Raw genomic sequence first — 25,203 nt, 5'->3', positions numbered from 1 at the left:
CTGGGAAATCCCATGGACAGAGGAGCCTGGCAGCCTACAGTCCATGGGGTCACAAGTCAGACACAATTTAGCAACTAACCACCACCATCATACAATTTAAGCTAAATCTAACAATTACTCCTGTTTAATGAAGAATTTGGTGGGTCTTCGGTCCCAGTTCCTGGGAGGTAACCTCATATGCCTTGGAATTTCCCAAGATAAGACTGACTTCGTTATTCACGGTAGACCCTAAATAGTTTGTGCTAATGAGATGATTCAGGATGTGGACTGGCCAGGCCAGAAAGACCAATCACATGATTGGAACCATGTGATATTGCAGGACCACTGGGAGAAAAAGGGGCTGGAGATGAAGCCATGTGGGCAGTGACTCAATCAATCATGCCTAGCAATGAGGCCCCAATAAAAATTCTGGGCAACAAAGTCCAGAGCTGCAGTGAGCTTCCCTGGCTGGCAATACTCTTAGAGGACTGTCACACTTGAAACCACAAGGGCAATCCTGAGCCCTTCCCACTGGAGTGCTCATTACAACAACTCACCTGATAAGATCCAAGGGCTGCTTTTTGTATATGCTTCGAGGATGAGCCCATTCCCTGTACAGAAGGTACCGCTCATTGGGGCAGCTGAGGTCCTCCGATGGGGTGCTGAAGTTGCACTGGGAAGAAGCAGCAAAGAAACGAGCATCACAATCGGTATGTGTTTGCATTTGCGTGTTCTGTTGGCTAAATGTGGCCCTAACATGTCACAGTCATTTGTAAATGAGGGGTCTCATTTGCTGGAACAGACCGGGCCCCTCTGTCCATGGGATTTTCCAGGCAAGAGTACTGGAGTGGGGTGCCATTGCCTTCTCTGGGAAATACCATGTAGTCCTTAGGAATTCTCAACTGGGAGTAATACTAATGCCTGGAGGGCCATTTGTGAATGTGGGTAGAAAGGAATGCTTGGATGTTACAATCCCAGGGACCACCGCAGGTACCTTGTGAGAACCCCGAGGATACTTAATGTACTGTAAGTGGACCAGCTCTAAATAATGAAAACCTGGGCTAGCTCAAGGGCCCAAACTCTCATGGCAGAGGAACGCCTGACAGCCCAGTCCCCTCCTTGGACACCCAGAGCAACCAGCTGTTTAGTGACGGCGTCAGTTCTAAAACCCAGGCTTTTTTGTCCCTCAATTCAGCAGTAATTCTGTGAAAATACAGAATATAAACAACAAAAAAAGCCTGATGTGATGTTATACATTTAGCTTATTCAAGAAACCAAACTTCCTGCCTCTGCTTAAATGCAATCTCTCTTCTGTCCACCTGACTCACCTTCCTTCCCTCATACTAGAATCAGAATTACCTGGCTCCACCACTTGCTAGCTGGATGACCTTCTGGAAGTCAGTTAGCCTCTCCATTCATCAATTTCCTCATCAATAAAATGGGGATAATAATTCTACCCACCTCAAAGACTTGTTAAGATGATCGACTCAGCCACAGCAATGTTCAAAGTCCCTGGCATATAATAACTACTGACAGATGTTATTATCAACCAGAAAATTATTAATATTAAAGTTTTAACATGAGTCCTGACCTCTACTTGCCTGCCTTCTAAATACCTCATGAGATCATCCCTTAGCCTGGACGTGGGACCAGCGCAATTACAGGAAGATTTAGTGGAAAAGAACTGGGCATGGGCAGATGTCCACTGAGTACTACACAGCCTTGACATCCCATACTGATAATCATGACAGCTATTTGCAAGTGTACCCAAGTTTATATCATGCTCACTGCTAGTCTTGTTGGTGCACAAATATAAAATACACGGACTGTCAGGTTGGACTGCTCTGTTGGGTCTTTTAGCAGGAAACTCAGCATCTGCTTCCCCATCCAGCTCCCAGTTCTCTGTGCATGTGTATCAAGGAGCATGCCTGCTATTCCAGTTTTATTATCTTACACAGTACATTTCAATACTGTCTTCATCCACAAATACATGTATTTCACAGTAGCGATTATCAATGAGTCTTTGCTTTGTTTGGCCTTTTAGTTCAGTTCAGTCGCTCAGACTGACTCTGTCAGACTCATGTCTGACTCTGTGTGACCCCATGGACTGCAGCAGGCCAGGCCTCTCTGTCCATCACCAACACCCAAAGTTTACTCAAACTCACGACCATTGAGTCAGTGATGCCATCCAACCATCTCATCCTCTGTCGTCCCCTACTCCTCCTGCCTTCAATCTTTCCCAGTATCATGGTCTTTACAAATGAGTCAGTTCTTCGCATCAGATGGCCAAAGTATTGAAGTTTCAGCTTCAGCATCAGTCCTTCCAATGAACATTCAGGACTGATTTCCTTTAGGATGGACTGGCTGTATCTCCTTGCTGTCCAACGAGTTTTCTCAAGAGTTTTCTCCAATACCACAGTTCAAAAGCATCAATCCTTCAGTGCTCAGCTTTCTTTACAGTTCAACTCTCACATCCATACATGACCACTGGAAAAACCATAGCTTTGACTAGATGGACCTTTGTTGACAAAGTAATGTCTCTGCTTTTTAATGCTGTCTAAGTTGGTCATAACTTTTCTTCCAAGGAGAAAGCATCTTTTAATTTTACGGCTGCAGTCACCATCTGCAGTGATTTTGGAGCCCCCCAAAAATAAAGTCTGACACTGTTTCCACTGTTTTCCCATCTATTTGCCATGAAGTGATGGGACCAGATGCCATGATCTTCGTTTTCTTAATGTTGAGCTTTAAGGCAACTTTTTCACTCTGCTCTTTCACTTTCATCAAGAGGTTCTTTAGTTCTTCTTCACTTTCTGCCATAAGGGTGGTGTCATCTGCATATGTGAGGTTATTGATATTTCTCCTGGCAATCTTGATTCTAGCCTGTGCTTCATCCAGTCCAGCATTTCTCATGATGTACTCTTTGGCCTCAGAGATCCAGATAAACTGATAGTGAATATAACAAAGTAACAGAGCAATATAAAACAGGATTTTATTTATTTTAATGACAGACTTTTAAGAGCTTAGGTAAAACATCCTTGCATTTATAGAATCATTAAGCTTCTACAGCAGTCACATTTTAAAATTTTCATTTCATGAGTGATCTTATCAGCTAGAGGAGTGCTCTTGAATTTGAGGAGTTGCTGTCATCTCAGTACGCTGTCCTTAAAAAATGTCAACACTCTGCTGTATTGCCATCCTGACAAGAACCCTGACAGATGCCTTTTTAGAAGCCCTGTGATATTCCAGGACACAGTTTGAAGATGGTTATTTCAGAGGAGAAAATGCCTGCCTGAATTCCAGAAAATGGTAAATGAAATGATCTAACATATTTTTCTTACAAAGAACCAATACTTTTCTGGTTGATAATAATATCTGTCAGTAATTATGAAAACAGCTGACAGATATATAGTACTTATTATGTGCCACGAACTGTTCTAACATCCATGTGGATGAACTGATCCTCATAACAACTCTACGAGATAGGAATTATCATTATCCCCATTTTACTGACAAGGAAATTGATGAATAGAGAGGTTAAGTGACTTTCACAAGATCCTCCAGCTCGAAAGGTGTTTGAGTCTGAGTCTATGCTCTTAATTGGTCCACACATTAACTCTGGGAAATGCTGTCTATTCATTCGTTCACTCATTTTAACTAAGGGTTTTTCCCTGTGCCTGGGATTCAGCAGTAAACAATACAACACGATTCCTGCCCTAAATGAACTTACAATCTTGCAATATGTCCTCTTCATTTTACCAAGGAAGAAACAAGTTCAAGAAGGTTAGCCTTTCCCTAACATTAGAATACATTTTAGATATTTTATTTCATTTTTGCCATTTGACTTACATCATGGAGAGGGAAAGCGGCCTTGTAGATTCCAGAGTTTACGAGTTTGTTAATCCCAAACTTTTTAACATTGTCCCTTACTTGGTACATTATCCGAGAAAGAATGAAGTAAACCTAAAAAAGATTCCAAAATAGAGTGTGTAGTTTATACAGTGTAACTAGCCAATCATTGCTTCCTGTCCTAACAGGAATCTGTAGGTGTATTACTTTTCTTTCTTTCTTTTTTTGGGGGAGCTTATAAAACCCAAACCAAACCAACCAAATTAAACCACTAATTATTCAACAGTAGGTTTTAAATCACCCCAAGACAGCAGCTAAATTGGGTTTAGACTTACAATGCGGCTTCTGGTGGCTGGATTGAAGAATGTGTCTCTATCTTGAATGTAAAAGTCATTCATGCGGTTCTTCTCAAACGGGGCAGTGAAAAACTCTTGCTCTGGCTTGATGATACTTTCATCCACTTGGAGGAGTTTGGTAAACCAGTTGAAATTATCAAAGGCTGAGGACCGGGTTTTCAGATCATTGGGTTTCAGAGGCAATTTGATGTGCATTATCTCTGCGTAGGTACACAGCACCTCCCATGGGGCATGGACTTTTACAAATACGAGCTTGTCATCCACAAGCTATATTGAGAGGATAAGCATACAAACCAGGGAACCAAATCAACTACCGACATTTTCACAAATTGAAAACAGATTATTCTTATGTTGTAGTTCTTTCATAAAATCACCAATATTTTAGATGAAGAAAAGCAAATGTGTTACTAGTCCAAATTAGTAACTAAACATAAAAACATTATATTGTAGTGTTATCGTAATGACAAGTTTTAAAATTTCTTAGACCAAGGAGAAGGCTGTTTATTATATATCTGTTCAATGTCATTATGTGATCATTAAAAAGGATTTAAAAGAACTATATTTATTAATATATAAATGCATTTATTATATGATAAAGAGAGAAAAGCAAACTTTAAAACTGTGAAATGATAATTTCCTTTTAAGGGAAAAATGTATATATTTGAGTAAAAGAACATATTTAGAAGGACAAGATTATTTATGGATAAAGTACAGATGATTTTCAATTCCACTATTCTTACATTTTCTAATTTTGGGGGGGGTAAACTATCATTTGTATTATATAAAAATCTTTAAAAAGGTTCTATTCATACATAGATTTATTATTAGATTCTTTGGCTATTAAGAAAGATCCATGGTTTTTATCAGCAACAAACATATACTCTATAGTGCAGATTCTGACTGACTCCCGTCCCAGCCTGCACTTAAGGCGTGGCTGGGGTTACATGTTTCAAATGCCTTTCCAGCACTCTGAGTGACAGGCTAGTTCCCAGGAGCAACAGTCAGCTGGCGGTTGGAAAGGGTCTGACACTTACGGATCTGGTTGCTTCTAGCTGCAGACCATCACAGATGAGGTTAGATTCATATGCTTGTCTTTTTCTCTGCCAAAAGAAATTGGAAATATGTTAGGCCTTCAGTTTTACCGGGGCGGGGGGTGGGGGGGAACCTATGTGTTTTTTTAATTAAAAAAAAAATCAAACCAATTTGAACTTAATGAAGAGATACATTTGCTCAAAACAGCACAGAAGCAACGAGGTGCTCTGCCTGTTGGTGGCGTGTGGGTTGAGACTCCTCAGAGGCAATGCTGTGAGAATAACTGGATTCTCCTGCGACTCTGGAGGACCCTTGGTTGTCCTGTAGGTTTCTGGCCACTTGAGGTACATAAAAATCTCCAGCTTTGGCACAATTTCAAAGACTTTTTTTGGCTTATGACAGATTGTATATATAAGTGGAGGTTTTGGAGTCCTGCTCACCCATGGAATATACCAGAGTTACAGTCCAGATCTGACATTCTAGATTATTATAATTTTGTTTCTACATCAGACATTGAAATAGTTTGGTTTTGGATGTATATATTTCATCTTTACATGCCTTGACCAATTTTAATAAAACAACACACAATTTTGGTAAAAGGTAAGAAATTTTTCTCTTTGTAAGATTGAAATGTTAGTGAAGCTATAAAACACACACCTAAATCTACCAAATGAACTGATAATACATCTGACAATGTTACAGGGCCATTTATATGAACCACATAGTGAAACATATCTCAACTAAGATGTTAAAAACAGAGGGAGTAAAGGAAGAATATATTTCTAAAAAACAAAAACAAAACCACATAAAATATAAACTAGAATTTCCATCTTTAGTAATCACAGGAGGTGAACTGGACCAATTCTCCCACTGAAGACAACTAAAAATGCTGCATTAAAATCAGTTTTTAACTTCAGCAGTTAACAGGATAGAGAGGAATTACTGGGCCAATGTTCTGTATCTAGTGGGTTGGGCAGTCAGGCCACTGTGCCCATGCTCTGCCCACTGTGGACGGACAGAGAGGGAGCTCAGCTGCTGTGCCACATACAGCACCTAGAACATAGAAAGCACCTAATAAATTAAAGTGGATGCTGCATGTAAAAAGGTCCAAGGTGAAAAAATACACCTGGCATTTGACTTAATGTGAGTGCCAGTGGAATCCCTAATATATTTTGTGGAAGTATGAGAAACAGAATATTGCTTTATTTTCATATATTTAATAAAGTTATATAGTATTAATACTTACTGTGCCAGACACTGTTCTAAGAGCTTTACAAATATAATACGTTTGTTACACATGAGCACAAAATAGTCACTTAGAGAAAAACATCAAGTGCTATACACAAATAAGCCAAACTTATTATTAGGAAAGGCCAGTGAGATGAGAGCTAGGGGGTGAGATGGGGGTGTGGAGGTACAGCTTTCCCATTGTTCCCAGCAGGTGGCTGCCCCCTCTGCCCGCCTCCCACCCCCTATCTCTGCAGTGCACTCTGCTAGGATTTTCAGTCTTCTCTACCCCTCATTCACCATCTGTCCACGTCAATTGGGAAGGTGGTTCAGACCCACTCTGCTTGGTACCTAAGCAGTATTTCTTCACCTTAGACTCAAACCCTCATACTTCAATTCCTGCATGGCAGCCCAAGCATTGTTCCAGATGGAGTCTTTCTTTACTATTGTGTAAAAGCATTTCTGATCTTTCCAGCCACACCTGACAGAGTACTCAGCAGGAGTACATGCCCAATACATGTTTGTTGAAAGAATATACTCAACAAACATTAATTTGTTCTACAAACATTTCCTGAGAGCACTCTTCAAAGTGATGAAGATTCAAAGAGGAATCTGAAATGGTCTGCTGCAGAGGATCTACAAAGTCAGCATCCAGGGATCTAGGACTGTGTCCAATACAAAAGGACTGGAACACTCATTCATGGGTCTAAGGCACTGTAATGGACGCCCGTCATTCTATATAACCACTCAGCATTTCCACTCCCGCCAGAGCCCCACGTCCCCTACAGCGAATAAAAACAGACACACCTATTCCTTGTCTCCCATGAGTTCGCTACTGGCAAGTGAGTAGCTATTAAGCAGACCACTTAAGACTCTAATCAGAAGCTGGAGATGCAAAGAAGTCAGGCCAAGCAGAACTCCTCCTGGGGCGGCTGGGAGAATGGGAGCCAGTGACAGCAGTGGCAGAGGTCTCAGCAGGAGCTTTCGGGGAGGACTGCTGGTCAGAAGTGACCAGAAGCAGTTCTGGACCATGGGGAGCAACCTTGCTTTGTCCCAGACCAGCTGTGAAATGGAATTTGGAGCACTGACTCTGGCTGCCTCGTCTCCAGGTTTTGTTTGTCCGAGTCTTCCAATGAATCTGTGAGCTCCCTAATATTCTTTACTAATAGACTCTTTGTTTCTTTGTCTGCTTAAATTAGAGCTAATTTCTGTTACTTGCCAGCAAGAATCCTAATAGGGTAATAACGATGAACTAGGGAAAATCTGTTAGGCTAAAAGCAAAATCACTGTGCAGTATAGGGAGGGGTGTTCTGTGCAGACCGGACACTCTGACTTCCTCTCTTTCTGGGGAGATGCCTCAACCTGAGGTTGTACAAATGGCGACCCAGCTTGTCCCACTAGAGGTCATAAGTAGAATTCAACTGTCTTTTGGAGTCAGGCAGCAATAATTTCAGTTAGGATGTGAAAGCTCAGACTCAAGGCTTTTAGCTCACATGAACAAATGTCCTTCTAGTTAGATGACTAGGTGGTTGTTGTTCAGTCACTCAGCCGTGTCCGACTCTTTGCAACCCCATGGACGGCAGCACTCCAGGCTTCCCTGTTCCTCACAATTTCCCAGAGTTTGCTCTGACTCATGTCCATTGAGTCAATGATGCCATCCAACCACCTCATCCTCTGTCATCCCTTCTCCTCCTGCCCTCAATCTTTCCCAACTTTTCCAGTGAGTCAGCTCTTCCCATCAGGCAGCTAAAGTACTAGAGCTTCAGCATCAGTCCTTCCAATGAATATTCAGGACTGATTTCCTTTAGGATTGACTGGCTTGATCTCCTTGCAGTCCAAGGGGTTCTCAAGCATCTTCTCTAGCAACACAGTTTCTAGAAGGCTAGGAGAATCAGTTAAAAGGGCAGCTTCTTGGGTGGCTTAATGGGTGTGTGAACAATGAAGTGATGGTAGTAAGAAACCATATACCTGTGTTAACTCATAAAATTCCACAGTTCCCACCAAAAGCATACCGTGATGCACAACTGTCCCCTTCCTGGCCCCCCTCCTCCACTGGGGAGTGGCTCCAAAAGTTTGAAGGTGCTCCTTGCATTCGACACTTCACTTCAGGACGCTTCAAGCGCTGTGGTCTCCTTCCTCAGACAAATGCAGCCACTCACAAAAAGTCCTGTGCATGCCGCCTCTCTTAGGAGGACACCATCTTTCTCCTGGGTATCAGGAGATCACACCTTTTTCCTGTTTTTCCTGAGTTTGCTTCGGCAATACCTTCTCTTTTCAGTCCTTTATCTTCATTGCTTTTATTCAGCAAACAAACACCTTAAATGTTTCTTTTCTTAAAGAATATAAAATCCTCCCTCAGGCCTGGCTGCTCTTTAAAGGGCTATCATTCCTGTCCCTAGGGATGTCTGTCTTTTAATCTTGATATCCTTAGCACTTAGAATGGGCCTAAAGTGGAAGAAACAAGCAACAGATGTCTGATGAAAGAAGGAATGAGTGGATGGTGCATGGATGGCTACCGGTTTTGTGGGAATTGACTGAGGAATGTAGTGTAGCAACCAGGCGCCTCTTTCCTGAGCTCCCCTTCCCCCACAGCGCTCCAAGAACTTTTACTTAGGGGCATTACAGGACATAATGGAGAAAGAGAGATAGAGTTTAATTCTGGAACGTGCTAGCACCAAATAGCTCCAGGGTACCCAGAGCAGGAAGACATCTCTTGATCCCCTGGGAGTCTAAATTACCAGATGACAAAAGGGGGCCAGTTCAGAGAACCTGCAAAGAACTAGCCCCACGAGAGGGCAGTTGCATCATCACGCATACCAAACACAAACTACTCCTGCCTTGGCTGTATCCGCTGCATCAGCCATGACCGTGACAAGCGGCATGGTGCAAACTAGACATGGTTAGATTCCGAGTCAAAATTTAAATCCTGGTCCTGCCATTTGCTAGCTCTGTGACGTTGGGCAAATAAACTCTGCAAGTATCAGTGGCTTCATCTCAAAGGTGGTGTAAGAAATAGCTTCATAAGTATAAAGTCCTCAGCATAAGGCCTGACACATAATAAGCCCATAATAAGACATGTTAACCATTGTTATTTCCTTTCTCTGTCTTCAAATATGCTCAGCCTCCTTTATTCCTTAAAAAAAAAAAAAAAAAAAGTCCTCTCTACCTTGTAAGCCTCAGAGGCTCACCTCTTTTATCTAATGTCAAACACCATAACAAAAACAAGCAACCCTAATCATTTAGCTTCCACAGTGTACACCCAGTGACAGCTTAATCCCTCCCACAGGATACCAATGACATTATTTTACCAGAACTCCAGGAACTGGATCTTAAATCTGAGTCATTTAGCTCACTCTCCTCTTGACTCTATACACTATATTGTCCCAGTCCTCAGGTTACCTTCTTTGATATATAATGGATGTATATATCCTTCTGGACTTCCCTGGTGGCTCAGTTGGTAAAAGTGTCTGCCTACGATGCGGGAGACCCAGGTTCGATCCCTGGGTCAGGAAGATCCCCCTGGAGAAGGAAATGGCAACCCACTCCAGTACTTTTGCCTGGAAAATCTCATGAATGGACGGAGAAGCCTGGTAGGCTACAGTCCATGGGGTCACAAAAAGTCAAACACAACTTAGTGACTTCACTTTCATATATCCTTTTCATTCTCTGAAGAAAGAATTAATACTGTTAAAATGGTCATACTACTTAAAGTAGTATGACAGATTGAATGCACTCTCTATCAAAATACCCATGACATTTTTCACAGAACAAATAATTCTGAAATTTATATGGAAGCACAAATGACCCAGAGTCGCCAAAGCAATCCTGGGAGAAAAGAACAAGACTGGAGGTATAACCCTTCTAGACTTCAAACTATACTACAAAATTAAACTAATCAAAAAAAAAAAAAAGCAAGGTATTGGCTCAGAAACAGACACACAGATCAATGGAACAGAATAGACAGCCCAGAAATAAACCCACTCGTTTATGGTCAATTAATTTATGATAAAGGAGGCAGAAATATACAATGGAGAAGAGAGTGTCTTCAATAAGTGGTGCTGGAGAAGCTGGACAGCTACATGCAAAACAATGAAATCAGAACATTCCTTCATACCATATACAAAAATAAAAACTTAAAATGGTTTAAAGACTAATTTAAAGCCCTAAGTATAAGATATGACATCATAAAACTCCTAGAAGAAAATACAAGCAAAACATTCTCAGACATAAATTATAGCAATATTTTCTTAGCTAAGTCTCCCAAGGAAAAAGAAATAAAAGCAAAAATAAACAAATAGGACCTAATCCAACTTAAACATTTCTGAACAGCAAAGGACACCATCAATGAAAGGAAAAGACAATGAAAAGAAAATGAGAAGAGAGATTTGCAAATTATGAGGCCAAAAAGGGGCTAATAACCAAAATATGTAAACAGCTCACATAACTCAATATATTAAAAAGAAATGCTGATTTTAAAATGGGCAGACATTTTTGCAAAAAAGAAGACATACAGATGACTAACAGGCACATGAAAAGATGCTCAACACCATTAATTATTAAACAAATGCAAATCAAAACCATAAGGAGAAGGTCTCCCTGGTGGTTCAGTTCCACGTTCCCAATGGAGGGGGCTCCATGTTCAATCTAAGGCTCCACATTCCCAATGGAGGGAGCTCAGGTTCAATCCCTGGTCGGGGAACTCGATCCCACATGCCACAACTAAGAGGCTGCATGCCACGACTAAAGATCCTGCATGCCACAACAAAGACTGAAGATCCCACATGCCATAACTAAGAGCTGGCACAGCCAAATAAATAAATAAAAATATTTTTAAAAAACACAATGATATATTGCCTCACAGCTGTAAGAGTGACTAATATTAAAAAGTCAACAAATAACAAATGCTGTCAAGAATGTGGAGAAAAGGAAATTCCTGTACACTGATGATTGGAATGTAAACTGGTACAGCCACTGGTGAAGCCAGTATGGAGTTTCCTCAAAAAACTAAACTACAATTACCATGTTATCCAACAATTCCACTCCTGGGTATATACTGGAAAGAACAAAAACTCTAATTTGAAAAGATACATGCACCCCAATGTTCATAGCAGTACTATATACAAGAGCCAAGATGTGGACACAATCCAGTGATTGTCTTAAGAAGATGTGATACACACACACTTGTGAGCTCAGGTACACACACACACACACACACACACACACACACACACACACACACAGTGGAATGCTACTCAGCTGTAAAAAGAATGACATATTTCCATTTGCAACAACATGGATAGACCCAGAGATTATTAGGCGTAGTGAAATAAGTCAAAGACAACTGCTACATAATACCATTTATACGAGGAATCTAAACTATAAGTGAATACATATACAAAACAAACTATTTATTCACAAATTGTTGAATGTTTTAGTTGTTTCTAATTTTTCATAATTACGAAAATTCTTGTAGAATAAGTTTTGTGTATCCTCCTCAGAATAAAGTCCTAGATGCAGAATTGTTGAAAAGTGCATACAACTTAAACTTCTTTAATAGATATTGCTGTACTGCCACTGAGAAAAAGTTATACTATAGCGTATGCAATTTTAGTTCTTATTTGGTTCTTTACAAAGACCTTGTAAGATATTTACCTGATATCTCTTGATAACTGGCAGATCTTGGAGTTGGTTTATAATGCCCTCTGTTTTATTACTAACTATAAATACTTAAATAGTTGAACCAAGGAAAGGGCATTTTTATTTGCTTAAACATGTTAATATATCACCTTGGTGTTACTTTAATAAGACAGTTCTTGTTATTTCCCTTTGGCATGGCAGTTCACAAAGAACTAGTGGAATATTTAAAAAATTGATCAAACCAGTTTTCTTGGTTTGTCAGGTTGCTAAAGTAAATTAGCATATGTGCTATATTTGTCAAACAGGAATACATCAGGAAAAGACTGCTTACTTAAGAAAAGATTGCTTAAATCTATTTAATATGAGATCATCAGCTTTACTGCAGTGTAGAATTTATACTTGGATAAGTAACCGTGTTCCTGACATTTAAAAAAAATTAGGGTAGAGCTGTCTTCCATGTTAAAAATGAAAGAAAATTAATATTGCATATTGAATGACATACTCATTTCTTAATAAATATTTGCTGAATAAATGAGTATCTGAGGCCACACGGTTTTTAACTAAAAATTATCTATGTACCTTATTGGAAACCTTACAGGTAAGAATCTAAACCTATGTTTATAGTCTATGGTGTGTATTCGGCAGCACAAAATGATTAAACCAGACTGACTGGCTCTGAAAAAAGCCCAGTCATATGCGAGATTATGTTGTAAGTTCCTCTGTCTCTAGGAGAGTAAATTCTCTGGCACTGTAACCTGGATCTCTCTCTTTCTTTTCAACCTACTTCTAGCAAAGCCAAAGAGACTATAATCACTGAGGATCTACGGACATCACAAAAAGAGGCACATGATTCTGCTACTGTCAGTGGAGAATGGTACTTGGGGTTCAAAGTAGAGAAGGACAAGAGCACTTATCCCACCCCAGAAACTGAAATTTTATTCATACCTCTTATGGGAGGTTAATAAAGCTGTCAGAGAAATAAAGAATAAAGCAATCAAAATCACAAAGGACAGACTGGCATAATTAAGGCAGCTTTCTGTCCCCTAAGCACCTGAGATTGCACATCTCATTTGGCTTAATAAAGTCATTGTTGGGAAGGACTTGCTTGTGAATTATACAGTAATAATACTGATTTTAAACACCAATTTCTACCATTTCCTTTATGTTGCTCTGCTTTATTGCATAAAAAGCAGGGGTTGCAATGTCTAAGAAGATTGCTAAATACACTCTGATGATAATATATCAGCATAAATCAGTTGAGATTAATGAAATAGATTTATTTCAAATATTCTTCCAGCTTTGTCAGACAAAATACTGACGCTGCTGTCACTGTACTTCTCAACTTGCCAATCTTTGTTACGCCTATGGAGTTGGGTAAGAAGTAAACCAAAGGGACTTAATTTGTGCAAAAATATTTCTTTCTAATTACTCAAAGTGCTTCTTACTTGGTAAGGTCTGGTAAGCAGGAATACATTATTTAATTGGGACTTAAATTCACGTGTTGTTGATAAAACATTGAATGTTAGTGGACTGATGTAGGTGACATATGTTCATAAGGAGACAGAAAACAGACAAGCGTCCTAAATGACAAGCATAGAAAGGAAGTGAATATGTAGCTGAAGCTTATTTCCAACTTTTCTTTTTAAATTAGCATTTTTGGTGTAATTATGAAAATAAATAAATGGTAACTTAGAAATTTTCCAAGAAGGAAAAAAAAAAAATCACCTGTTATCAATCCACTGCTAGGATAACTCGGAGAAGGCGATGGCACCCCACTCCAGTACTCTTGCCTGGAAAATCCCATGGACAGAGGAGCCTGGAAGGCTGCAGTCCATGGGATCGCTGAGGGTTGGATACGACTAAGTGACTTCACTTTCACTTTTCACTTTCATGCATTGGAGAAGGCAATGGCAACCCACTCCAGTGTTCTTGCCTGGAGAATCCCGGGGACGGGGGAGCCTGGTGGGCTGCCGTCTATGGGGTCGCACAGAGTCGGACACGACTGAAGCGACTTAGCAGCAGCAGCAGCTAGGATAACTACTGTAAACACTTCAGGGCAGTGTTTTCTACCTGCTTCTATGAACAGCCTGAAGCGCCCTAGTTACAATGCAGATTCTAGGGCCTCTCTTCTCTACATGTTGGCTCAGTACATACAGGACAGGCCTGGATAATCTAGTTTTAACATGCAAAGCAGACTATTCTTATCATCAGGCAAATTTAAGAAATACTATTTTCTTTTTTCCCCCAAACTTTAAACTTTTTATTGTGCATTGAGGTTTAGCCCATTAACAATGTTGTGGTAGTTTTGGGTGAACAGTGAAGGAACTCAGCCATACATATACATGTATCCATTCTCTCCCAAACCCCATCCCATCCAGGCTGGCATGTAACGATGAACAGAGTTCCATGTGCTATACAATAGGTCCTCGCTGGTCATCCATTTTAACACAGCAGTGTGTATGTGGCCTTCCCAAAGTCCCTAACTATCCCTTCCCTCCCAGCAACCCTAAGTTGTTTAGGAAATACTATTTTCTTAGAGCATATCTTTTCTGTGCACATAAGCAAGCACTTCTTTTATGATTATTTATTTTCTTCATGCCTGTTCTGTTTGAGAATTTGGTATAGTTGATGTTGCCCAGCTCTTTACCCTTTTACAGAAAATGAGGCACAAGTACCTGTTTGTCTAGGGCAAATGACAGCTGTTTCATTCAGAACTAACTCAGAAGGACTAATCTGGAAAAGGATTTTTCTCTTCTCCACCTCTTTCTGAGATGAAGTAGAATAAACAGATTTTACTTTTCAGAATTTCACTGTCCTCTGCATTTGTCTGTTTTTAAGGATTAGACCCAAGGACACATCCCATTTTGGAAATACGAAGCAAGATTTGGATTCACTTCTCCTGTGCTGAGTACACAAAAATAAAACCAAATATGCTTATACCAGCAACACATCTTGTAGTTGTAATTTGAAACTGCTGATTCTAATTTAATTTATTCCTTTTAACCTACAATCTTAGTTCAAGCAAGTGGAGTGTAAAGGAAGGAGATACAAATATAAAGAACTTCCTGCTTTAGTTTAAAATATTAAGGAGTTAAAGCCAAACCTGATTTCATATCCAAAAACAAAAGACAGAACATCTACCAAAAGTTATCTGAGGAGGTGAAACCACCCAACAGGAGTTGTCACCAGCATTTAACCCAGCATAATATTTTTCATGGACTATTTGTGGCAAAAATGTCATTTTTAGGAAATTTTTTATACTATTCTGATTCTTCATAATCCCCTTCTGCCATCCCTTTATTTCTTCAATTTGGAGAATACAAGTCGATGTTAAGTTGACTCAATCACACCTTCTCCTTTAGGAGACTCCATGGGATAAATTTCTTTCTGGGGGATATTAGACCAGAAAGATTATATTTCTTTTGAACAACCAGTTTGGTTTTTATTGTGCTGAAACTTTAAACCATGGTGTTGATAACATCCTCTATTTTCTTTGGCTACTAGGAAACTCAAGAGGCAAATTTGCAGCTGAACTCTAATTTCTGAATAGGACTTTATGGTTAATAATAAGTCATTTTGCTTATTACTTTGATACATAGCTTCATTTTATTTTTCTGGCTTTTACATTTTTGTTACCATGATTAGTTCAGTTCAGTCACCCAGTTGTGTCCGACTTTTTGTAACCCCATGGACTGCAGCACGCCAGGCTTCCCTGTCCATCACCAACTCCCGGAGTTTACTCAAACTCACGTCCATCGAGTCAGTGATGTTATCCAGCCATCTCATCCTCTCTTGTTCCCTTCTCCTCCTGCCTTTAATCTTACCCAACATCAGGGTCTTTTCAAATGAGTCTGTTCTTTGCATCAGGTGGCCAAAGTATTGGGAGTTTAAGCTTCAGCATCAGTCCTTCCAATGAATATTTAGGACTGATTTCCTTTAGGATTGACTGGTTGGATCTCCTTGCAGTCCAAGGGACTCTAAAGAGTCTTCTCCAATATCACAGTTCAAAAGCATCAATTCTTTGGTACTCAACTTTCTTTATGGTCCACTGGAAAAACCATAGCTTTGATATCCTCATCTAATTACTTTTATTTATGTTATATTCTGTATGTGACCTCAAGTATTTTTTAATGAATTATAAATAAACTATGTTATAACATAGTATTAACATAAGTAGAAAGCTAGTGACTATAAAAATGATACATTGCATATTAAAGCCAATAATGAATGATGTTTGAATATTCTATACTGTTAGCTATCATCTTATGAGCTACAAAGAATCATATACTTTATGCACTAAGACTTACTGATAAAGCAATGATGCAAAGAAAGCACATTTGATAAATTTAAAAACCCAATTATAAAAGCTCATAGCAATATCAACTAGAAGAGAACTCCTAACTTTGTAAAAGAAAACTACCAAAAATTTATAGCAAATGTATATTTAATGATGAAATTTTAGAACACTTGCACCAAACTCAGGAACAATATGAGTGACTAGTATGTGCTGCAGGTTTTATTCAAGAGGTCTTAGCCATATCACTTGGACAAGATAACAAATGGAGTATAAAGAAAGGTACAGTGAAGCTGTCAGTTGGAGACAACATGGTCTTCCTTTGAATAAACTTAAAACAAGCATCAGAAACTACTGGAACTAAAAAGTTTCTCAATGTAACTAGATCTTATAAAAAAAATCAATAGACTTCTTTCTTAACACAAAATACTAAATCACAAGCAAAAAAATAAAAAAATTAAATGTGTCTGATAACAGCAACAAAAATGTAATATAATAGTTAATAAAAATGTATAAGATCCTCAGACATTATTATAAAACTTTACTAAAGTATGTAAAATCTTAATACATGGAATAGTGCACTGTGTTCACTTTATTAGAATTTTCAGTTGAACTTTTAACCATTTCCAAAGGGATTTCATCTAGCTTCTATGTAAACCGTTCCAGCCTCATGATAACTCGTATAAAACAACGGATAACAGTTTTAAAAGCTCAAGGGATCTATAAACAATTAGTCAGTTCTTCCACATTATTTGAAGGTTTGGGTGTAACTTAAACACTTATTTTTTGGAAAATTTCTTACTCTGTACTCTCTACTGGCCAGATCCACTAACAAATTCTTAAGGCCTGATATACAAGATAAACTTATACTTCCATAACTTTTCATCAACTTCAAGGAAATATTTTTTCTATCAACTTTTAGGGATGGATTCTGCTGATAAAAAAGCATTACATTCAGGATGACTTATACTGTTCTTGTGCTATCTAGACTTTTCTATTCTCTTTATCATCATCTGCATTATATCATTACTTGGTCATAAACACATCTGTTTAGAAGGGAGGCCAAGTGTCAGACAAAATGAAATTCAGAACAGATCAGTTATGTCATCCATTAACAATTCTAGATAAGGGAAATGGGAGAAAGAAGAATGACGAACAAAACTGAGCAGGAAGAGTTGGAGAAACATATGGAAACATATTTCATTTAAAACACTTTTGCTCTTCACAGTATGGAGCAAACTTATTTAGATATATTTTAATCATGAGATGTGCCAGGCATTGCTGGCTGCCTATTCAACAGTCATCTTCCCCTTCTTCATTACCAAGAAAAGCTGACAGTTTTTCAGATACTAAGTGATCAGATGATTTAGGAAATGAAAGACTAGTCTTGATTAGTCTGTGCTAATGATGGTAGTTTCATTCATCTTGCCAGTGGTTGGTTTAGGAATAGGCCTGTGAGAGACAATCAACAGTGAAAGGAAGTCTGCCATTCTAGGGGAGATTTCTTCCCCTTTCTAAAAGCGGGCCGAAAGAAAGGGCGTTCCTTCTTACTGCCACTGGTGTCTGGAAACACAACAAACATCATGAAACGAAGTGAAGACAGTTTAAGAACAGCCAACATTTGAGGATGGCAGGGTGGAAGGATATAATGAAGCTCGAGTCCTGATGACCCCATTAAGCCAATAAATTATCTAACTCAGAAATGCTCCTATCTCCACACTATTTCTTAAATGAGAGAATTATTTCCTTTTAGCACTTAAAACATTTTGAGTTTGGTTTCCCTGTTACTTCCAGTAAAAGACATTCGAACTGACTCCACGCCATGGACAGCAGTACGGCCTAAACAAACACTTATTCTTGGAACAACTTATGATCGACCCCATCTGTAATATAGACGGTTTATGCTTTTCCAAAGGGAGGTGTGAGATTCTGAGGTATTTTCACTAATACAAGTGGACAAAGTTATATGATATTTGGAGGTCTGGCTAGAAAAATAATTTCTCTTTGCTCATATGCAGATGGAGACTTTTACTCCTGTATGTTTCTGATGCTCACAGCACCATCAGTTTTATCTTTCTCTACCTCTAACAAGAATTTAACAATACTTTTTAGATCAGCCCCTGCAAAGTCAACCTTGGGGCTGTTTTAGGAAATCAATATGATTTAGACATAATTTTTTTTTCCTCTCAAAGAAAAGAGAATTTTGAAATTGCCTTTCCTTGGCATTGTCCTAAATTCTGAATACGGCCTGATAGAGAGTATGATGGAACTTGCAAATGATTTTCCAATTAATAAAAATGTGATTCCAAAGCTGAGCTTCAAATTCTAGTAGAATCTAAATTAAGTAACATGTATAAATAGTCTCAAAACACTTAAAAGCATAGCTTATAAATAAATACCAACATCATGGTACATCAATCCATGAGTTTAGATACCAAAATTAATGATGGTTTTTTTTTCTCTTGATTTATGAAAGTTACTTCAGCACCTTTGTTTCTGTATAACTCAAATGCAGACCTTGTTAATAATGTAACCAGCTCTAGGCTCCTTTACCATGGGACAGAGCCCTTATATAAAACTAAAACTGTTTCCTCTATACTGTAATGGATTAGGTTTGTTTAACTTACTTTATATAGTGCTCAATTCAGTTCCATCAGCATATGGATGCCTAATAAATATTTGATGACAGTGACCCTGACTGCACAGAAGATATCTTAGTGTTCACAGGAAAATGATAAAATACTCTAAGCTAGTTTAGTAACAAAATTATATAATAATCAGAGAGTGATGCCTTTTCATACCAGTGTATACCCCAAATAAAAGAGAAGGTACAAAAATTAACATCTAATTCTAACATGTGCTGAAAATTTATGTAGCTGTATACTACCTAAATTTCTGTATACTATTCTGTATACTACAAATTCTGTATACTACAAAAATTTCTGTATACTATTTTATTCAATCCTAAACATAATTATCTGGACTAGGTATTGAGATTCCTATTTTCCAGAATTTAAGATGCCTCTAGTTGTATGGTGAGCCAATACTTTATGTGCCAATAAAAATTCATCCAATGAAATTATGATACACTTTTTTAAAGATGTACCCTGATTTCAGAGATGTTAAAATGTAAAAATAAAAGGCATCTCCAAATAATAATAAAATATGAGGCTGATGAGAAAATTCATCCAACTCAACACAGTTAGCTGGAATCTGTGGCAAAGACAAGCCGCTGATGACCAAAAGTTAATGTTCCCCGTCCATAGCATGGAATTCCTACTGAGAAATGTCTGTCCAGCCAGAAACTATACTTTCCACCTTCCAGAGTTCTGACCAAAAGAATGTGAACCCAACTGATGAGGTCAGTTCCAACCCAGACAGGTAAAGAAGCATGAGTGCGTTCTTCATCCTCTCCCTTACTCTACCTACCATTTATTGATGCCCAGAGTGATCTCAGAAACGACCTGCTGAATATGGCAAAGCCTTTGTGTTAGGCTGGGTTCCTGAATGACTGCAAGCAACAAAGCCCTGCCCATACCTCCAAGACACTGTGCCAAACAGGGATGCCATGACTGACTTGAGCCATAAGTAAACTTTTATTTTATTAAGCCACTGTAATTCTAGGCTGGTGTTGCCTCAACTAGAATTACTCCAAACATTACAGTAGCAGAATCAGAATCTGAATATCAGGTTCCAAAAGCTGGGCTCATTCTGTGACACTATGCAAATACAAGCCTCCAAAATTACCCTTTCCAAAACAAACAAAACAAAAAAATAAAAAGGACTGTTTCCTTCATTTTAAGTAGGTTTCATTCTTGGTTTGAAAAATTAGACAGAAATCAATAGATTTGAGGATGACATATTTTAGAGAGAAAGCCCAGAGAGGGACAGATGAATAGTTGCGTATTTGTAACAGCACAAATGTGAGAAAAAACAAAACCAGAATGAAGAAGTGATTTTCAAAGTGGGTAAAAGTCACACTTGTATATTTTCTTTTTTGTCTTGTTTTAGTCTGATACAGTTTGGTAAAGAAGTTCCAGGAAGTTGTTATATATTTAGCAGGTTAAATGGCTTAATATCTTGAGATAAAGATGGCCGCCTTACCTGAAAGAGCCTGATGCAAAGGAAAAGTAAAGCCTGACTGGCAATGAATGAAAGGGAAAGGAAGGGAAGAAAGTGGGAGACGTCAAGAGCACGGGTTCGCGATTCAAGACAAGAGTATGAATTGTAGCTCCACCAGTTCTTACATTAGAGTCCATGAACTTGGGCAATCGTTTAATCTCTCTAAGGGCCGATTTTGTTATCCAGAATGGTATGAAAATAAAAGGCACCTTATAGGTTGTTCTGGAAAAGACCCTGATGTTGGGAAAGACTGAAGGCAAAAGGAGAAGAGGGCTGCAGAAGATGAGATGGTTGGGATGGCATCACCAACTCAATGGACATGAGTTTGAGCAAACTCTGGAAGACAGTGGAGGACAGGGAAGCCTGGCGTGCTGCAGTCCACGGGGTCTCAAAGAGTCAGACACGACTGAGAGACTGAACCACCACCACCACAACAAGGTTATTCTGAGAATTAAATGAGCACATGCATGCAAAATACACAGACCATCCATGAGTTAGCATACCCTGACACTGGATGGTTGGTATTATCCCTGTTGTCGTTATTTATTATTAGCTTCCTTTCATATCTAGTTGCAAATAGCCAAGTGTGCTTTTAGTGTAAATCTCTTTTACAGATAGAAAGGGCAATTCCTTGGAAGAAAATCTGCCTTCAGCTTAAGAGCCTGAGGAAGTTTCTGTTTAAAACTCAAAAAAAAAAAATTTTTTTTTAATGTTTTTTGTTACCATGCCTTGAGGGAATGATGAATAGAGAAAATATAAAGGTATGCCTGACTTGATATCTCAAACACCAGTTTCACTTCATTGCTTCCACAAAAACAACAGTTTATTTTTTTCATTTTACAATATTATAAAGAATAAAAATAAAAAAATAGGAAAATAAACTTACTCTTTGTTTTTCATTTGAACCCTTTTTATTGGTCTCTTTTCTACTTTCATCTTCATACACTAGAACAAAGTCAATTCTTCGCTGACCATCATTGAAATAGAGGGAGTCAGGTTTTCCATTAAATTCTTCCTGTGTGGAAAAGAAAAATAAATTTTAATATAGTTTCTTGAAAAGTGTCAGTTCATAAGTGCTTATTTTGTAGCTTTAGTAGGTACATCAGAATGTTTACAGAAAATGAAATACATCCTTTACTAGTCACTTGACCAAGAGGGCATGACCAACATGATCTTTGCAAGCATGGTCTGTTTTTGCTGAAAGAAAGTCCTTGAATTGAGCAGGTTAGCATTATTCTTGGAGAAGGAAATGGCAACCCACTCCAGTGTTCTTGTCTGGAGAATCCCAGGGACGGAGGAGCCTGGTGGGCTGCTGTCTCTGGGGTCACACAGAGTCGGACACGACTGAAGCGACTTAGCAGCAGCAGCAGCATTATTCTAAAATATATGGGGAAATATCAGCATTCTGGATTATCCCAGAATTATTCCCACAAGAACAAGAAAAGGAGTTTCAAGTTTGGAAATAAACACAGTAACCAGAGACACCTATCTGAAGGATTAAAGTTCTTTTAACAAGAGAAAAAATATCTAAGGCATAGCACTGTTTATGAAAATCTCAGGGCTTCCCTGGTGATGGTAAAGAATGGTAAGAATGGTAAAGAATCTGCCTGCAATGTGGGAGACTCAGGTTTGATCCCTAAGTTGGGAAGATCCCCTGGAGAAAGGAATGACTCCCCACTCCAGCATCCTTGCCTGGAGAATTTCACAGACAGAAGCCTTGCGGGCTACAGTCCAGGGGGTACCAAAGAATTGGACACAACCGAGTGAATGACTGCATCCTACCTATGTCATATTATCTAACCTTTTCATCAATTTTCATGACTTCTCTCTGAACCACATCACTTTATAAAAAGTATCATTTTATAACCTTAAACAAAAGCGAAAAACTGCTTTGATACACACAAAATACACAGCAGTTGTTGGTATTTGTCTCCAAATCCACACAAAATACCCACTCACTCCTAGCAAAAAACAAAAATCCCAGAAACAAGAACAAATAAATGAGCCTTTAATTTAGAGCTTAAAAGCCTTATGGCATAAAAACAAAGTCATAATGCCAGAACAGACCTAATACAGCTTAAAACAATCTCTTACCATATGGATTTGGATAGTATTGTTTTATTTGCTCTAAGGAAAAACTTGAGTTTGTGTTTCTCACATAGCTGGTCAAGATGCTTATGTGAATTTTGCTTTAGTATTGAAATACGTTTTAACTAAGTAATACTTTTTAATTTTTCAAGTTTATTCCATTAAAAATTCATGGGAATGTAGGACTTTGCAGTCATTTGCTGAAACCACTTAATTACTAAGTGTGATTAATTCTCTGCACTCAGCATCATTTAGTACATAAATCACCTTATTTTACCACAACCACTTTCTCCTTTTTGTCACGCTTTTGATACGATGTGGTTTTTTGCCAAATGTATACAATTTGATGGGGAAGCCCCAAGTGGCTCAGTGGTATGGAATCCACCTGCCAAGCAAGAGACATGGGTTTGAGTCCTGGGTCGAGAAGATCCCCTGGGGAAAGAAATGGAAACCCACTCCACTATTCTTGCCTGGAAAATCCTATGGACAGAGAAGCCTGGCGGGCTCCACAGGGTTGCAAAGAGTCGGACACAACTTAGCAACTAAACAACAACAACAAATACCACCTGATACTTGTCTTTCCTTTCTTCTTTCCTGCCACAGAGCATCTGAAGATTGTTAACAGTTATTTGAAGTTCCTTTCATTCAGCAAGATATTTCACCTGCAGAATGCACTCTGGCAATGTAAGCTAACTTGCAGCCCTTCACCGAGGTTGCATTTGACCAGGGACCTTCACTGTGAACAGTGTGACCTGTCCTGAGGCCTTGCCCAGCCGGGGCACTGAGGGACCACGGAAACAGACACATCAGTGTCCAAGGCTGAGGCCACTACTCAAGTCTTTTATTTGCAATTTCAGCTCTTTAACATTGGTAAACTTTGAGAGTACTTAAAGTTATACAAGACACAAAAAACAAGATTATGGTCACCAGAGGGGAAAGGGTGGGGGAATAAATTAGGAGTTTGGGATTGACATATATACACTACTATATTTAACACAGATAACCAACAAGGAGCTACTATAGAGTACAGGGAACTATACTCAATGTTTTGTAATAACCTATAGGGGAAAGAATCTGAAAAGAATATATATATATATATATATATATATATTTATCAGATCAGATCACATCACTCAGTCATGTCCGACTCTTTGCGACTCCATGAATTGCAGCACGCCAGGCCTCCCTGTCCATCACCAACTCCCGGAGTTCACTCAGACTCATGTCCATCGAGTCAGTGATGCCATCCAGCCATCTCATCCTCTGTCATCCCCTTCTCCTTCTGCCCCCAATCCCTCCCAGCATCAGAGATTTTTCCAATGAGTCAACTCTTCGCATGAGGTGGCCAAAGTACTGGAGTTTCAGCTTTAGCATCATTCCTTCCAAAGAAATCCCAGGGTTGATCTCCTTCAGAATGGACTGGTTGGATCTCCTTGCAGTCCAAGGGACTCTCAAGAGTCTTCTCCAACACCACAGTTCAAAAGCATCAATTCTTCAGCGTTCAGCCTTCTTCACAGTCCAACTCTCACATCCATACATGACCACAGGAAAAACCATAGCCTTGACTAGACGAACCTTTGTTGGCAAAGTAATGTCTCTGCTTTTGAATATGCTATTTAGGTTGGTCATAACTTTCCTTCCAAGGAGTAAGCGTCTTTTAATTTCATGGCTGCAGTCACCATTTGTAGTGATTTTGGAGCCCAGAAAAATAAAGTCTGACACTGTTTCCACTGTTTCCCCATCTATTTCCCATGAAGTGATGGGACTGGATGCCATGATCTTTGTTTTCTGAATGTTGAGCTTTAAGCCAACTTTTTCACTCTCCACTTTCACTTTCATCAAGAGGCTTTTGAGTTCCTCTTCACTTTCTGCCATAAGGGTGGTGTCATCTGCATATCTGAGGTTATTGATATTTCTCCCGGCAATCTTGATTCCAGCTTGTGTTTCTTCTAGTCCAGCGTTTCTCATGATGTACTCTGCATACAAGTTAAATAAACAGGGTGACAATATACAGCCTTGACGAACTCCTTTTCCTATTTGGAACCAGTCTGTTGTTCCATGTCCAGTTCTAACTGTTGCTTCCTGACCTGCATACAGATTTCTCAAGAGGCAGGTCAGGTGGTCTGGCATTCCCATCTCTTGAAGAATTTTCCACAGTTTCTTGTGATCCACACAGTCAAAGGCTTTGGCATAGTCAATAAAGCAGAAATAGATGTTTTTCTGGAACTCTCTTGCTTTTTCTATGATCCAGCAGAGGTTGGCAATTTGATCTCTGGTTCCTCTGCCTTTTCTAAAATCAGCTTGAACATCAGGAAGTTCACGGTTCACATATTGCTGAAGCCTGGCTTGGAGAATTTTGAGCATTACTTTACTAGCGTGTGAGATGATTGCAACTGTGTGGTAGTTTGAGCATTCTTTGGCATTGCCTTTCTTTGGGATTGGAATGAAAACTGACCTTTTCCAGTCCTGTGGCCTGCCGGGAGCCGGCATATTGTATATTGAGTGCATATTGCATATTGAGTGCATATTGCATATTGAGTGCAGCACTTTCCACAGCATCATCTTTCAGAATCTGGAATAGCTCAACTGGAATTCTATCACCGCTGGGAGCCAGCATGAGGA

General features: G+C 39.1%; 1 protein-coding gene across 3 annotated transcripts in view; it reads right to left on the bottom strand.

Annotated features, from left to right (window-relative positions):
* Positions 1–25,203, bottom strand: part of ANO6 (anoctamin 6) — a 234,930-nt gene that overhangs the window by 72,129 nt on the left and 137,598 nt on the right. For all 3 annotated transcript variants that reach the window (XM_027542646.1, XM_027542645.1, XM_027542644.1), the window contains 5 exons: positions 21,380–21,508; positions 5,216–5,281; positions 4,161–4,448; positions 3,826–3,939; positions 537–652 (listed from right to left, as the gene is read on the bottom strand). In XM_027542646.1, coding sequence (XP_027398447.1) covers positions 537–652; positions 3,826–3,939; positions 4,161–4,448; positions 5,216–5,281; positions 21,380–21,508 — 713 coding nt within the window. The remainder of the gene's footprint in view (positions 1–536; positions 653–3,825; positions 3,940–4,160; positions 4,449–5,215; positions 5,282–21,379; positions 21,509–25,203) is intronic.

Source organism: Bos indicus x Bos taurus, chromosome 5 (assembly GCF_003369695.1).
Source record: "Bos indicus x Bos taurus breed Angus x Brahman F1 hybrid chromosome 5, Bos_hybrid_MaternalHap_v2.0, whole genome shotgun sequence".
Taxonomy (NCBI): Eukaryota; Metazoa; Chordata; class Mammalia; order Artiodactyla; family Bovidae; genus Bos; species Bos indicus x Bos taurus.
Note: the sequence above shows the minus strand (reverse complement) of the source record. Positions and strands in the feature narration are given on the sequence as shown.